Genomic DNA, 18,501 nt, shown 5'->3' on the forward strand with positions numbered 1-18,501 from the left:
TATAGACCAGAGTTAAAATAAAGTGGATGTAAGCAATTATATAGCCCTTTACCATTACAGCTTTCTGTTCGGTGTGAGCCAAGGCTCCGTATTTAAGACCGTATTTTTACCTATGATGGGTTTCTTTTATAAACTGTGACTTGGATGGGGAATTGTCTCATTGGCACTCAAACCACATTTTCTTATATCTATACGGAACTGTACGTCCTTCAACAAGGAATCATTGAGCAATTAAAGGTCACGACATGACACATATAAAACAATTATTATACAACTAAAAACTAACTTAAAACAAAAAAATCTGAACAACAAATATTCAAGACATAAACCAACGACAACCACTATACTACAGGCACATAAAATATTTGGCTGGGTTTAACATGTTTGTGAGCGCTTAATCTTCCTCTAATCTGAGACAATGGTGTAACAGCACAACATAAAAACATAATGCCAATTTATTTTGTATATTTTTCACTCCAGGTGTAAAACAAATGAATTTGTTGACAAACTTTTACAGAGTCCAAATTATAATACTTTAACAGTTGGCATTTATACTTCTTTATTTTGTCCATTGTTGAAGACTGAGTGCTGCCCTATATATATATATTTCGTTTAGTTTTCTTTGTCGTTCGGTTCTTATTTAAGTATACTCGCATGTCATTTATCAATATGCATTTACATGTATAAGTGTAAGTGCAGCAATTTGTTATTCTATTATTCATTAATAGTGGACATCGATAAGAGAAGACTACTATAAATCGGACGTCGTTTTTGGCAATACATGACGGCACATTGTCATTGGGCGTCGATTTGAGTATCAAACAATTGGACGTCGAATTTAAAAGAATTTAATCACCACTCTGTATATCTAACAACACTTTGTGTATCTACAATCACTCTGTATATCTATCACCACGGTATACCCCGTGACACCCCTAATTATTTTTCTATAGAGGCTATGAAAAAAAATCCCCATTTTTCATATTTTTTTTAACATAGTGCCACTCGATACCTTGCGCAAAAGATGCGCCTGTTTCTCCTCTACAAGACCTAAATAGTCATACCCGGTGACTCCCCTCATTGTTTTTCTCAAGAAGCCATAAAATAGGCCAACCCCACTTTTTCCGTTTTTTTTTCAAATTTTTAGCCCTATAGTTTCAGATTTTTGAACATAACGCCACTCGATTCCTTGCGCAAAAGATGTTGTTCAAAAGTCTAATATGAAGTTGGGCTGTTGGAAGTATTCCGTTTAGGATGATGATAGTAACATCTGCTACATAAGTTGGTAATGAGAGTATAAGCTTAGAGGTAGTTTTTTCTAGAATTTTTCGATTAATTCTAGTGAATTTGTTTTGGTAGTGTTAGCTCTTATCTAGAGATACGTAACACGAATGATTGAATGACACATGAAATGATTGAATGACACATGAAATGATTGAATGACACATGAAATGACCGAATGACACATGCAATTTTAATCTTAGTTTAAAAAGTATTCATTAATGAAAATTTTTACAAGATTAAGTATTACAATATGTTATATGAAGTTTTAATCTTAATTAGCATAAATTGGTGACATTTAAACATTGATTTATAAATAGTATTGTGTATTAAAAATGATTTATTAAAGCAGGAAAGTACATAAAATGTTATTATAATTTTGTGGATACATCTGTTCCTGATTGCATATATACGATTGCCCAATGTGTTCAATCTGGACTACCAAAGTTGGGCTCTCATTTGTATAATAAATTAAAACTCACTGACACTCCATGAATTTACATGTATTTCATTTAACAGTAAAAAAAATTATTTTAAGTAATAATTTTCCAGAAATTCTTAAAACCGCCCAGGACCTCCTGATTGCACTGGGTACGAAAGGTTTTCTTAGAACAAAAATAAAGATACAAGTTGCAAAAAAATAGATCTAATTCAATGCAAAATGTGGCGATCAAACACCCGTGTTAACAGCGTTTGTTTAATGGTTAACAATGCACTGGGCACGTGTCGTTAAATAACAAACTAATAAACAATATAATAGAGTTGTAAGGTAATAAATATTTCAGGTATTGGGCATTTGTCATCATCATGATTAGATTATCTAATTAACAAAAAACACTTAAAACTTTATATTTCAATTTACTAATAAAATACAAAATGTAAGTACTAAAATGTAACATTAAGCAATAAAATGTATGATAATATATTTCACTGTTTTAATAGAGAAAATTACGGAGAGAAAAATGGAGCGTGATATCTTTTTTAATTAAGATTATAACTTTCTAAAAGGAAAACTAAACTTATTTCAACATTAAAGTTATTTGTCATAGTTAATTGTGCGGATGTTAGATTTATGTAACATATTTCACTATCTTCGTAAGGAAAAATACGGATATTACATTCAAATTCTCTTAAAAGAAACTCTCAAGACAACTTCCCTCTGATCTTCATTAATACCGATATACCTGTAATACATGTACATCCTAAATAAATCAATTGTTATTTTTTTTATAAAATTTAGAAAAATTAAACGTCCTAAAACGTTTCCCGTAAGAGTCTTATCTTTCATTATTCTGCCTGTATATATATATGCACCATGGTCTCTATATCTTATCCCTTATGACCATGAAATTATCTTCCAATGTGTCGTGACTTTCTATTGGCTCCTTTTTTTCAGATAATCAATTTTCTCAGAATTTTCAGATAATCCCGGATTTTCTCAGATAATCCCGGTTTATCTCAGATAAACTAGGATTATCTCAGCTTAATTCAAATTCGAGAAAATTCTAGTTTATCTGAGAAAATTTAGAAAATTCATTATCTGGAGAAAATCCCGGTTTATCTGAAAATTCTGAGATAAACCCGCATTATCTGGAAAAAATCGAGATAATCCCGGTTTATCTGAGCTTAATGTAAAAAAGTGAGATAATCCTAGTTTATCTGAGAAAATCCTGGTTTATCTGAGATAATCTAGGATTATCTATAAAAGTGGTTCAGGCGTGCCATAGGCATGTGCTTCATTAATTTCTAGCGATTATGTTTATATCGCTCTAATGTGCAGAAAAAAGGAAATTATCAGTTAGTAAGATCAATGTAAAATATCGTAAAATAGCGATAAAGACAACTACTGTTTAGTGTCTTTAAATACCACTCGACTAAAGCTCGCATTGCAAGTTTTCTTAGACTCAGAGTCGTACAAATACAGCTGATATTTAAAAACAACAAGCAGTTATAGTCTAATATATATGTCTATTATAACAGAACTACAGGACTACTTATACGCACGGGTATATACTATGATTCAACTGTAGTTAACGGTTTGATTTACAATGCCGTTCGATTCTTTTTGTCTGTCTAATAAATCTGATGGCAGACAGGTGAAAAAGTTTGAAGGTGTATCCATTGATAAAGTTATCTTTTGATTTTCACTTTGAGTGGACCAAATTTCTAGAAAGTTATATTCCACTTATTAACGTCTCAAAATCATTTAATGTATATTCATGGTATACCGCAATCTTGGATTGTACAAATGCAGTACACAATCGGTATAATTCTTTATCAAAATCTGCAAATTTGAAGACAGATGTGCAATTTTATTAGTTAGACTGTTTATTTGTATAAAGAAAACTTAACGATTTATTGCATTACCTTAAATGTTTAACAAATATCTATTTTTTGTGTTTTTTAGAATAAAATTTTCAAATTAGCCATTGTAGGGGAGATAATTCTTTTTGTAAATAATTTATACTGGATTGATAGGGAAATTTTTGCTTGTAGCAAGAGAAGAAGTTAGGTGACATCATTTTTTTCTTTTTATTTTCGTAAAACAAATTATTAAACTTATCTTTTCATAATTTGTTCAAAATTCTATCTCATAGATTTCTTTTTATGCACACAAATGTGATTTTTCATGATCATTCTAAGCAAATTTAGACATTTATGAACGACTCGTAGCTTGCAAAATAGCGCGGTGACCGTACTTTTGATCATATTTTGGGAAAAAAAGCATAGTAAAATCTTCATTTTGAAAAAAAGATTAGAATATTCTATCCGAGAAAATTTATACCAATGATTTAAGTGAATATAAATGAATTTAAAACCTAATTTGCGCATACAAAAATATTAATCTTATTCCTTGACACATATGGATTTCTTGACATATATTGGGTAAAACTTAAGAACATCTACATATAGTATCATTGATACGACTGTTATACACGTGAAAGGTTAAGCTAGATTTAAAACCAAGTTTAATTCACCATTTTCTATGTAAGATGACTGTACCAAAATGTCAGGAATATGACAGTTGTTGTCCATTCGTTTGGTGTGTTTCAGCTTTTGTTTTTACCATTCCTTTATGGACTTTTCTTTTTGAATTTTCGCGGAGTTTAGTATTTTTGTGATTTTATTTTTTAGTATGAATATTTGTCAGAACCGTTTAGAGCGACACCAACAGAGTTCTGCAGAGAATCTTTTGAAGATGGAAAGAAGTATTTATCAACAAAGTGTTGGAAGGAATGCTATGTCAGTTATATTTATGGGGCCTGTAAATGTATTGATTTTGATTACAAAGGTATGAACATGTATATGTGAAATTTTTCTTCGTAGATCTTTCGCGGATGAATGTATGTTTATGCGTAAAGAGACAGACATACGTACAAAATGTAGTAGTCCCACTTGCTAATGAGGTAACGGTTCACGGTAAATGAACATTCCTCTGCCTTCATTCAGTGAAATCCCTCTTGATTGGTTACGCCACCTACATTGTATGTGTTTAAAAGAAGCTACTTGTATATTAAATCAAGAAGGTATATCACTAGTTCTGACAGTGAAATATATTATTTACAATAATTATTCTGATATGACTTGCTTCTTTCGCTTTGTAAATAAACCCATGTTCGAAATCCAATAAAATACATGCGTATATTAACTACTGCAGAAAATTGAATGTTATCAAATTGGCATGCATTTAATACATTACATTAGCTTAAAACACTCTCAAACGCTTAAATGCTGTACATGTTGTTAATAATACATATGAAACAGTGATTAATCTGGTTTAATACTATCACTGGGGTAAAGGTGATGACCGTAACTGCATTCACGGTCATCCCAAGATGTCGGATGAAAAATTAGGTCAGTATCTGTATTGTCTGTTACAGTGTTTCTATATTATTTTCTTTACAAAGTATACATTGATACGATGTAAAGTTATAAAAGATTCACACAGAAATCACAAATTACTACCGAAAAATGTTCAGGTAACGCGAAATTCAATTTGAAAAAATCGCTAAGATGACCGTAACAGAATCAGCAATTAATAACAAGGGTGACCGTAATTGGTGAAAAGATGACCGTAATTTGTAAAGGATGACCGTAATTTCTAAATGATGACCGTAACTTTTAAAGAATGATCGTCAATTCTAAGAAATATCCGTATTTGTATAACTACTTTTTTGTATCAAATGATTAATGGTGTTGATATAAAACGTATGTATATGAGAGTATTATCCTATAGGTAGGAGGAAATAAGGCGTGCTTTAAATACAAAGTTCACCATATATATCTTTTTTTTACGGTAGAGGGTATAATTTTTAAAATGAACATGCAACAAAACATGCACAGAAAAAGTGGGGGAAACATGCAACAAAAGCGCGATTAAATGACACCTTACAAGTATAATAAAAAAAAAGTGTGCTGCACAGCCTCCAACTAAAAGCCAAAAGATTGTTTTTTAATTTCTGGAATTCCTTGTAATGACATATAATAAATGCACTTTTTTAAAATTGCCAATGGATGAACACCCATTGATATTATATCGTCTTTGATTTGTCTTCTATTTTGTCTTGCAAGTAAAATAACAGAACCTGTTTTTAAAATACTACGACCAAACTAGTGAAGGCGAGCTCCAGAAAAATAGATCCTTAAAATAGTCTTGTGCGTATAGTGTATCACAAGAGCAGGGGCGGATTAGCCATTTTCAAAAAAAAGGTGGTCCCAACTCAGGGTAAGGGGGTTCAAACTATTTGTCCCCATTCAAATGCACTGATCGGTAAATAAAAAGGGGGTTCCAACCTCCGGATCCGCCTTGGATCCACCACTGAGGGGAACCTTGTCAATTTGTATATACAGCAATGTTATTCATATATAAAGACAAACTAAGATTTTAATCTGCTTCCTCTGGAACCATACACACAGGCTCGATTACCGGATATTCATATGTTTGATTAGTGTTTTTTGTGCTCCATTCATGGGCATTATGTTTTCTGGTCTGTGCGTCCGTTCGTTTGTTCGTCCGTTCGTCTACTCGTTCGTCCGTCTGTCCCACCTCAGGTTAAAGTTTTTGGTCGAGGAGGTGTTTGATGAGGTTGAAATCCAATCAACTTGAAACTTAGTACACATGTTTTCTATGATATGATCTTTCTAATCATAATGCCAAATTACATTTTTAATCCGATTTTAACGGTCCACTGAACATAGAAAATTGTAGTGTAGATGAGGCATGTACTAGAGACACCTCAGAGGGACACATTCTTGTTTCTTCAACTTTTTGTCGTATCTCTGTCAATTTGTATTAAAATTTTTAAGTCGTTATCAATAAATATTTCATTGTTTACGAGAAATTTGCAATTTACTATCATTGTCATGAACTCCAAATACGGCAAATAGTTAAAAATAAATTGACGAAACATGTTTATATCCGCTAACTAAGCCCCTATGGAGACAAACACAACAAAAAGCTATGAATACAAATACGGATATTCTTAGAATTGAGGGTCATCATTTAAAAGTTACGATCATCCTTTATAAATTACAGTCAATCTTTACAAATTACGGTAATCTTTTACAAGTTACGGTCATCTGTTTACCAATCACGGTCATCCTCGTTTTATGTTACGGTCATTTTGAAAATATTTTGATAATGATTTACGGACATCTTAGCGATTTTTTCAAATTGAATTTTGCGTTTCCTGAACATTTTTCGGTAGTAATTTGTGATTTCTGTGTGAATCTTTTATAAATTTACATCGTATCAATGTATACTTTGTAAAGAAAATGATATAGAAACACTGTAACAGATAATACAGATACTGACCTAATTTTTCTTTCGACATCTTAGGATGACCGTGAATGCAGTAACGGTCATCAGCTTTACCCCAGTGACTATGAAACTTTAGACTTAAAGAGAACATTCCTTCCGGCTTTGTTGGGGACATAGACTCACTGATTATATTGAAGATGTTGTTGACATTATATATATATATCGTAAATATGAATAGTTGATAGAAATATGTTACAATGAGTTACAATGTTAAACAATCCTAGCAAAATAAAGATGTATGCTATAAGTATTGAAATTTAATAAATATTTTACGAACCATCTTCTTTAATTTAAAATTGACATCAAACATGGTCATTATTCTACACAACGGAGAATTGATTTCAACCGTTATAACGAAATACACGAACAATGTGTAAACTATTGTTGATAATAAGGTAAACAAAGGTATCATGGATTGCATGGTAATCGTGGAAAACAAGTCCAGTTACAACTTTTGTAAAGTAGAATCATTATAAAATAATATTTTTAGATTAAGCATATCAATATTGTATGTAAACTGCTATTCGCAATTAATGATATCCAGGTAAAATATCTTGAATGTTGGTTTATTTGTAGATTACCCCATTTGTTCTAAGTATGAATATTTCAAGTGTGCAAGACCAGCAAAAGGTATGAAGCAAGAAGTATGAAGTAAGATGGACAGGACAGTAAATATTATCAGTTTAGATAAAAAAAAAAAAGAAAAAAAGAAATTCATTTCGTTGAGAACAGTTGTCAAATTAAAGCGACAGTTAGTTTCCGCCCGCGCATAAAAAAACGCGAGGTTTTCTTAGCCATAAAATCAGGTTCTACCTATCATTTTTTTTAAATGTCCTGTACCAAGTCAGGAATAGATGATGTGTTTCCCCCTGTTTTAGTTTGTAGCCTACTGTCAAACAGCGATATACTGCTGCTCCCTTCTCTTTTGTTTTTACCGAAGTTTAAATTCGTAAATCAATTAAGACACAGAATAAAGTTTACAAATAAAAACTGAGGAAATATCATGAATTTCAATTTCGAAAGTAGTAAGACGGAGTGCGTTGACATATTATTTTAATCGTCTCCTACTGTTAACGGCGAGATTAAAAGAAATCTATAATTTAAAATTGAGGCTTTAGGTCAGAAGAACATTAATTAAGGTGGCTGGGGCGTCTTTATTAAAATCTATAGATTTGTTTCATAATTTGTCAAAATGAGGTTTTTATGCTTTTTTTCAGAAATATAATAAAAAGTATGCGAAACGGGACTTTTTCATGCTATAGGTTGTGCAAAAATTGTCAGATTTTGTATCCAATTTTGTGTGATAAAAAGAAAACTACACCATAAAATTTCAAGATAAAATGTGAGAAAATAGCTCTTATAACATGTTTTAAGATAAGAAAACATGGGGTCACTTGACTTTTTTTCTTGCTACATATATAAATAGGTAAATTTACAACACTTTCTATAATAAAATTACTTGATATGAGTTATCTCCCCTACTAACTTTGTTATCTCCCCTTATTTGGCAAAGTTGAAAAAAAATTAATCAAACACAAATATTATGTCTTTTTAAAAAAAAATATAGTCCGTAGTAGATAAAATACTTAACTTTCTTAACGTACACTAAACATCTTGCACATGAAATACATATTACTTTCAAAATTTGCACATTACATTAAAGATCTAGACGAATTGTTTTTTGGTACTCCAAAATCTAAGATGGAGGAAGACACCCGAGCCACATTTTTTTATTTATTCCATTCTTATTTTTTTACCTATCTTTTTGTTAGTACATACATAACATCTTACTAATTATTTTTGCAAAACTCACATACACAAATTTAGGCATATTCTGTTTATACAAAATATTTGGCAAATAAATTCACATACACAAATTGTCATTTTATTTATTTTCTTTTGTTACATCTTTTGACATCAGACTCGGACTTCTCTTGAACTGAATTTTAATGTGCGTATTGTTATTCTTTTACTTTTCTACATTGGCTAGAGGTATAGGGGGAGGGTTGAGATCTCATAAACATGTTTAACCCCGCCGCAATTTTGCGCCTGTCCCAAGTCAGGAGCCTCTGGCCTTTGTTAGTCTTGTATGATTTTAAATTTTAGTTTCTTGTGTATAATTCGGAGTTTAGTATGACGTCCATTATCACTGTACTATTATGCATATTTTAGGGGCCAGCTGAAGGACACCTACGGGTGCGGGGAATTCTCGCTACATTGAAGACCCATTGGTTGCCTTCGGCTGTTGTTTGCTCTATGGTCGGGTGGTTGTCGCTTTGACATATTCACCATTTCCTTTCTCAATTTTATATCAAAATTATCCGCTCTTTGCTTGGCTGCTGGTGTACTAGGACAACGTTTCTGCCGTGCAATGCTGTATGCCTGGCATAGCTTTCCTCCTGATCCTACATTTGGTGGTTTCGTGATTATTAATTAATTATTTTTACGTATATATAAATATTTTATGTTTTCTATAAAAAAATATTTTTATATTTTTTTATTTTATTTATTAACATATTCGTCAATTTATTTATTCATTTAATTATTCAAATTTTCTTCTCTATATTATCTTTTATAAGTTTTGTTTTGTCATTCTAAATTATTTAATGCCAAGAAAAAGGCACAAGCCAGGGCCGACCGTGCGAGGGCTGTATAGCCAGTCAAGGTCGTTAAAAGCTTCCCTTTTTTTTGTAGTCACCTTAGAATAATATAAGATAAAAAAAAAAACTGACAGGTTATGAAAATCCTTTTTGAGATGTTTGATTTTTGTAAAATGACTGGACAAAGCTGCCTATTACATTAATATATTAAGCATTGGCATGATTTTGGTCTCACTGAATTGAAAGACAAAAATCTAGAATCTGTTTAAGGATGTACTTAGGTGAGGTTTTGGAATAAGTGTCAAATGATCGGACCCTTTGGTGTTTTTCCATACGATACAAGGTAAAATATTTTTCGCCATAACACCTATTTTATTTTAACATCAGACTTAATAGCTCATGAAAGGTCATTTGACAAAATTAAAGCAGATTCTTGATTTTCTTTCTTTTGATTTGAGACCCAAATAATACCAATGCAAACATAAGGTAAAAGTCCAAGTCAGCCTTCTCCCATCATAACTCAAATATCTCGAAAAGAAGCTCCATGACCTTTATTTTTTTTTCTATCTTATTTTGATCCTTAACTAATACTATTCCAGCTTAAAGTATCAATTTTGAATTCTTGATTTATTTAATTTTACCTTGGATCACCTAAGTACATCCTTAAATCTTAGTAATGAGCTTTCTTAACGCTATTGTTTTCTATGAAAAGAAAAGTGGTGATATGGGGCAAAATGTTTTACACCGTATCGAAGGACAAATATTCAAGGAGTCCGAACAACTGTCAAAGAATAGGCTTGCATAGGTGATCTCACAAAACAATTGGAAACACAAACTGATCAAATATATCATGCAAGTTTTGTCAAAATAATACTTGTCAGTGGCGTTAGAATTAATAGAACAGTTGAAAGACACAACTACAATCAATTACGAACTTGAAGAGCAATAAAATTTTGGAAAGGATCGCGTCTCTATTTGATCTTATGTAATTCCAACTGGTCTGCAAATTTTTGATAGGCACCATCCAAGATGACAACTATAGTAGGTTGATATTGATTATAATACACATGTGTAACAGAGCAATCATAATATATTTTGTATGAATAATTGAATTTTGAAATTTTCGTGCTTCCAAAACCAAGTTTATAATTTACTGAAAAAAATATCAGTTTATGAAACTTAAAGAAATCACTCTAGAAGCGATGACAATTAAATTTAAAAAGACACTGCAAGAATTTGTGTAGATTTGAGCATCGGTATCATTATACATGTCCTTGGAAATACCAAGCGACCAAAAGTGCAATGTATACTTGAAAAAATAGAATTTACTAAACATATTTTTTCTATTTGTATTTTGTTTGTGTTTTCTGTCCATCAATTGATTTGAAAAAGAGTCGAGGTACATTTTGCACTAAGTAAATTTTATTTTCTAATATAACGCCTTCCTGTTACCATTAAATACGAGGTCTTTATACTTATACTTTCTTTTTTTAAATTTTCATAGGAGAATTTTATGGAAACTCAAAAATGAAGACAGGTTGTCATTGTCCACCTGCATGTTCTAGCACACGATACGAAGTAACACTTTCTTCATCCATATTTCCGTCGGACTTCTACAATGATTTTCTTCTAAAGGCAGTTAATGAATTTGAACAGGATTATTACAGGTAATAACGTACTATGTAATGTCTCAAAAATCAGACCTTGGTTTTGTCAAAGCTCTTAATTCCTTGCCCGGCTTTGGCTATACTTGAAACTTTTTGAGTTTTCATGCTCTATTATTTTTCCTCTACATTTGGAGATTTCAAATGTTTGGCCTCAAGCAATGGCAAAGAGACATTTATTATCGAAATACGCATTTTTTTCAGTGATTCTCGAAGCCAGGATCTATTTTACATGATTGTTTTGCTTTTATATATACATGTATAAGAGCGTCCCATTAAAACGCTATTCCTTACCTGCACATTGTCTGTAAAGTTTGGGTTTTATAAAACATAAAGTATTCTTATGAAGGGTGTTACAAGAAGCAGGAAACACTTTTAGCTTTTGAAAACTTGGTTAGTTTCAGGTTGTGGTTTTTGTCTTATCTCAGAAGACAATTATTAAACTTCATCTGGTTTAAGCATTATTTATTTAGACTATACCTCACAAATTGCCCTTACTAACATTTTTTTCACCTTTCAGAAAAAACTTTATAGTCATTCACATCTACTTTGATGAACTAAAAACAACAATTGTAAAACAGTTACCTGTTTATGGATCATCGGTGGAGATATTTGGTTAGTTTTATATGTGATTATGTTTAACTCTCTACATTGGTTAGTTTTATATGTGATTACATTTAAATTCTCTACAACCTAATTATATTCAATGAAAATGCAAAATTTCGGGTGTCTGTAGTGTTTTTCTGGTTTTACCGTTACCATGCATGGTTTAAAAATAAAAATAAACCTAGATCTATTACAAGGACTTTACTTGTATGATAAAAAAGGAGCTTAAAAGAATATAAAAATTCGCCTAAAGATAACTTTAAATGAGAGAGTTACCTGTTGAAGTTATATTTTATATATTCGGAAAATCTAATAGAATACTAATATATACAAGACGGAAAGTCACACATGTTTAATTGCACAAAACAATGAAGAATAAGTTATCTATGTTATTTTGAAAGAGTGCATTTATGTGTAGATTGTAGATTTGACCCTACTCTCATATTCATAACATAAAGTCATTTTAACAATCTTATATTTGTGAATGAGTTAGCTGAATTAACGCATCAATACACGTACAATTCCTCTAATTTAACTTATGTTATCTAATTGAGATGGAGACACACGTGAGTTTCCTGATACTAATCTTCTTCAACAGTATATACAAGTATAGGCAACAGTATTATACCGCTGTTCAAAACTCATAAATCGATAGAAAAAAAACGGGTTAAAAATTGAGAATGTAAAAAAGAAATGAGCAAAAAGACAACAACCCGACCAAAGAGTAGAATACAGTATGAAAATCTACACCAAAAAATGATTTACCTGCTTTGTGTTACTTTCAGGAAATCTCGGGGGACAGATGGGATTATTCCTAGGAGCCAGTATACTCACCATTACAGAGCTTGGAGAATTTTTGGGGTTTGTTTTGTGGTTTATCTGGAAGAAATGCAAAAACCGGAATCGTACAAACTTTTCAAAAGAAAAGAATGTCATTGCCACACTCCAAGAAATGTAAACACGTGTAGTCATGAATTATAAAGAAATTTAACTTATCCGTCTATCTCTGTTACTCCTAATCATGTTAATTGTAAACACATATGATATAATTATATCAATACATTCATCATTGATACAAGGATTAAGTTACCTGTATGTTAACCAGACGCTCGTTTATTCTACAAAGAATCATCAGTGAAGCTCAAATCAAAACAGTGCAAAGGGCCTAGTGAAATACGAAGTTTACGAGTACTGAGGATCCAAAAATCCGGAAGGTGGTGCTGAATACAGCTAAGACAGTCTATTCCTGGAGACTGAACATATATATTACAGTGTATATTGTTTTGAGTTTTGTGAATGCCGTTTTTTTCTTTGTTGTTTTAACAACCTTGACAAACTGTTGAATATCGGCTGAATAAAACATAAACATGTATATGTTTCATGACCAATATTATTCATTGTACAGACTTTAACAGTTCGAGAACACACCCTCTATAGAGTGTTTATACCGGTATACAAATGTAGAGGTTTATAATTTTTGGTCTGGATTTAAAACAAAACTTGGCAAATACACATTTTCTACTTATGATGGCAATAACGACATTTAGTGCACCAATTGATGTACTTTATTTATTATGCATATGTTAAGTTAATTTCTAAACTGACTGTATACTAGTATACAATTAATTGTTCATAAGCTGTGATGATCAGATAAACTCATTTAGGGGCTTTTTATAGCTGCAAATGTGGTATGGGCTTTGCTCATTGTTGAAAGCCGTACGGTCACTTATAGTTGTTAATTTCTGTGTCATTTGGGTTCTTATGAAGAGTTGTCTCATTGGCAATCATACCAAATCTTCTTTTTTTATATCCATGCACTCAGTTAGGTGACTATGTGGAACGCATCTATCCAATCGAACTAGAGATAAAGGATACTACAGATACAGTTAAGTCGGCTTCATATCTTGACTTACATCTAGAAATTGACAATGAGGGTCGGTTGAAAACAAAACTTTACGACAAAAGAGATGATTTCAGCTTTCCAATTGTGAACTTTCCATTTCTAAGTAGCAACATTCCAGCAGCACCTGCATACGGGGTATATATCTCCCAATTGATACGATATTCCCGTGCTTGCATTTCCTATCATGATTTTCTTGATAGAGGTTTGCTGCTCACAAGGAAGCTATTAAACCAAGAGTTCCAAATGGTGAAGTTGAAATCATCCCTTCGTAAATTTTACGGACGCCATCACGAGTTGGTTGACCGTTATGGAATAACCGTTTCACAAATGATATCGGATATGTTCCTTACGTCGTAACTACAATCCCCTTCCCTTTCATGAATATGGCCTACCGAATTAGACTATTTACCGGATTTGTAATCACATAAGCAACACGACGGGTGCCACATGTGGAGCAGGATCTTCCGGGAGCACCTGAGATCACCCCTAGTTTTTGGTGGGGTTCGTGTTGTTTATTCTTTAGTTTTCTATGTTATGTCGTGTGTACTATCAGGTGTTCAGCAGCTGGGTATACAAGAGATTGCATGTTCAGAAAACTGAGCATCCCAATTTTTAGTAAAAGGTAATAATTTATATATCAAATGCTTAGTTAACAAGCGTAAGAAATGCTAATTTGCCATTTTCCTGCTTTAAATCCAGTATAAACAAATATATACCTCTACAGGGATAATTTTATTCCTTTTACAGGTATACATACTATATAGAGGGTTTTTTCCCGACCTATAATGTCAAAGGTATAATAGTGTCTGGGACTCTCATAAAAAAATGTTTTTGTTCTGCGAATATGTTTATTGTAAATTATATAACATAATCTTCAATTTGCATGATCAGATTAAAATGAATACGGTTTACCGGCTTCACGATGCATTGTACCTGAAGTGGGCAATAGTTTTCAGGCCTGAAACATTGATATTTCCAATGAAGTGACCACTGTCCAGTAGGAAATTTTTCGAGCTCTCTAAAACATGTATAATGTCATTTAAAAAAAACTCTGCTTCGAAAAACACGAACAACTTGCACTGAAACTTTTTATCAGGACCTGAACTAAAAGTAAGAACACCATAATATTCAAAATGCTAATAAAAAAGTGTTTCAAAAGCGTGGACGGTAACTACATGTAGCTTAACATATTTTGTAAATTTTGTCCATCGATAAAACCCGTCTGTTGCTAACCTTATCCCAAAATATACCTGACAGAGGTATTTTTATCGTTCGGCTGCTGTCCTATTGACTTATGTGCAAGATCTCCAATCATTTATATCCTCTGTATCATACTGGGTGCCAAACTACCTATTGAGATTTTGTAAAACGTGATGTGTATATTGAAATTAGAAGATGAGGTTTGAGTGCCAAATGAGACATCTTTCCATCCAAAATAAACTCATCATAGATACCAGGACTAAATTTTGTATATACTCCAGACGCGCGTTTCGTCTAAAAAAGACTCATCAGTGACGCTCGAATCCAAAAAGTTAAAAAGGCAAAATAAAGTACAAAGTTGAAGAGCATTAATGACCAAAATTCCAAAAGATATTGCCATATACAGCTGAGGTAATCTACGGCTGAGATAGAAAAGCCTTAGTATTTCAAAAATTCAAAAATTTGTAAACAGTAATTTCCAAATATAACCATATCAATGTTAATTCTTGTCAGCACACAAGTGCTGACTACTGGGCTGGTGATTCCCTCGGGGAAATAAATCTCCACCAGCAGTGGCATCGACCCAGTGATTGTAAATAAACTCATCATAGATACCAGGACTAAATTTTGTATATACGCCAGACGCGCGTTTCGTCTACAAAAGACTCATCAGTGACGCTCGAATCCAAAAAGTTAAAAAGGTCAAATAAAGTACGAAGTTGAAAAGCATTAATGACCAAAATTCCTAAAGGTTTTGCCAAATACAGCTAAGGTAATCTATTCCTAAGGTAGAAAAGCCTTAGTATTTCAAAAATTCTAAATTTTGTAAAGACACTTTGTCATAAGTTCAACGCTGAAAACTACGCTATAAAGGGACAAACACCACGGCTGGTAATCTACACACGCAGAACATTTGGTTCTGCAATGAAAACCGTGAGAGGATTTTCCGGTTGTGCTTGAGTGGAGTAATTGTCACCGCTTCAAAAGGTATGTACATTTATAAATCTCAATTTTCTTATTCAACTGATCAAAATATTGAAAATCAGAGAATGCTATGCTGTGGTGAATACTTAATAAAATTAACGGTATCAATTTTCTTGCACCAGATGCGCATTTCGACAATACATGTCTCTTCAGTGATGCTCGTGGCCAAAATATCTGAAATCCAAAGCTTATATAAAAGGTGAAGAGCTATTATCCAAACGAAGAGATACATGTATCATTCACTGTTGTACGTAGAGTTGAACTCTTACAAAATCAGTTGCCCCACGAGAAATTGCCTAAAAAAGTGACATTTCAATACGCATTAACGATGTCCTCAATCAGAACCGATCCCCTCACGCATGACATAATGAAAAAATGTAGTTTTTGGAAATATTAAGACGTCTATCAACACCGGACAGCGTTCATGCCGCCAAAAACAACATTCATACCCATTGCCCTAAAAAAAACTAAATTTGAACTTGTAGGTCCGTAAATAGAACCATTTCAAAATTGAAATGTCACTTTTTTCGGCAATTTCTCGTGGGGCAACTGATTTTGTAGGAGTTCAACTCTACGTACAACAGTAAATGATACATGTATCTCTTCGTTAAAGTATTCACCACAGCATAGCATTCTCTGATTTTCAATATTTTGATCAGTTGAATAAGAAAATTGAGATTTAGAAATGTACATTCCGTTTGAAGCGGTGACAATTACTCCACTCAATCACAACCGGAAAATCCCCTCACGGTTTTCATTGCAGAACCAAATGTTCTGCGTGTGTAGATTACCAGCCGTGAACACACAAAAAAAACCACAAAAAAACAACAGCATAATTTATATACAAAAGAAGAAGAAAAAATATCCAATAAACAAAAGAAATATAATAGGTTTAGATCCAACGCTGCAATTTTCACGAAACATATCAAAGTTCACGTCCTTGTCACACATAAACAACTTCTTAAATGATTTTATTAAAGTTGGCAAATGTCCCAATTCGTTAAAATTATAAAACAAATCCAATATCTCCATTTGATAAAAGATGATAGATGATATAGGCTTAACGCGTGTTCTATAGCTGTCAATTTCTAAATATGAAATATTACTTAGTCAGATTCTATAATAAATATATCAAAATGGAAAACCTATTTTTCTGAAAGATGTTAGTATACAAAAATATGGAGATGTTGTATGATTGTCAATGTGAAAACTATCGGCGATATGACCCCGATTGATGATTGTTCGTTGTTGTTTTTTGAAGAAAAATTAATTAATACATAATTTTGATCGATTTAAATTACGTTATATTCATAAAAGAAGTTACAATATCATAAAATCAAAATTGTGAAATTTTAGTACCTCCAACAGACAGTGGACACACTCTTAGTCTCCTTTTTTTCCGAACACAAAATTCAAAGATCCCTTATTTATTTTAACTACAAGTATCTGTATAAAAGTTGCTACCCTCATGATTATTTGCACCGAGTTTTATCGACGGCTAGCTTTTACACTTGTCAGTTTATCTTATGGGTAATTGTGTTTTTCACTGTTGTTTCATTGCTGTCTTGTGGACGAAAAACCTGAAATCTCTGTGTCATCATCAATCATATTACTGGATATATATCGGGTAATTCAAACACTCGTTTCTTCGCATATAATCAATTCTTCGTTAATCTTAGCATGGTCAGAATACTTTATACCTATAATATATGTTTATGAACTATAAATGTGGGTACAAAAAATGAAAAAAATAAGCGAAATTGTTTATCCCACAATGCCTGAAAAAATGTGTTGTATTTCAGTATATAACACATGTTCTCCGTTGATTGTAAATACGTAGTAGTCCATCATACATTGTTACCCTTTAAGTATATTGATCAAAACCCTAGGTAAAATAAAAAATAAATTGCGTCACACGTAAATAAACAATTACATGTGCGAGGACATAATTATGCTAATTCATGCATATCTATATTTAAGGTAGTGTTCCTGACCGGTTTTTGTGTCATTTAAATTTGATCCCTTGAGAATAGTGGTCTATTTGGCAAGCATACAACATTTTTATATATATAATATCATGCATAGTAAGAAAAACAGAGAAAGAAATGCTCCAATGAGCCTGTATAACTCATGTGGAAATAAAATCATTCGCCGAACGTAGCCTGATACGACTGCAGAAGTAGAACCCTGAACAGTTGGTGTAGGTTTTGATACTGTCTGAATCAGAATTGTGATAAAATTTTTGGCATAATGTAGGTTTCTGACACAAAAAGTATGTGGATAAAGATCTTAAAAATTTGAAATAAGTTGGAATATTTGTTTCAATTTTCAATTGAAGACTGTGATATAGTGCAATACTGTGCTACTGCATAAAACTGTGATATTGTGTAATATTATGCTACTGCCAAATACTGTGCTATTGATGATTTCTTGCTATTGCAC

General features: G+C 32.2%; 1 protein-coding gene across 1 annotated transcript in view; it reads left to right on the forward strand.

Moving 5' to 3' along the window:
• LOC139525103 (acid-sensing ion channel 5-like) overlaps positions 1–12,965 on the forward strand; it is a 35,274-nt gene extending 22,309 nt beyond the window's left edge. The window contains exons 4-8 of the mRNA XM_071320287.1: positions 4,417–4,573; positions 7,679–7,732; positions 11,207–11,369; positions 11,887–11,981; positions 12,758–12,965. Of these exons, the coding sequence (XP_071176388.1) occupies positions 4,417–4,573; positions 7,679–7,732; positions 11,207–11,369; positions 11,887–11,981; positions 12,758–12,930 (642 nt within the window). The 3' untranslated portion in view covers positions 12,931–12,965. The remainder of the gene's footprint in view (positions 1–4,416; positions 4,574–7,678; positions 7,733–11,206; positions 11,370–11,886; positions 11,982–12,757) is intronic.
• Positions 12,966–18,501: the final 5,536 nt, after the last annotated feature.

This window comes from Mytilus edulis, chromosome 5, assembly GCF_963676685.1.
Source record: "Mytilus edulis chromosome 5, xbMytEdul2.2, whole genome shotgun sequence".
Taxonomy (NCBI): Eukaryota; Metazoa; Mollusca; class Bivalvia; order Mytilida; family Mytilidae; genus Mytilus; species Mytilus edulis.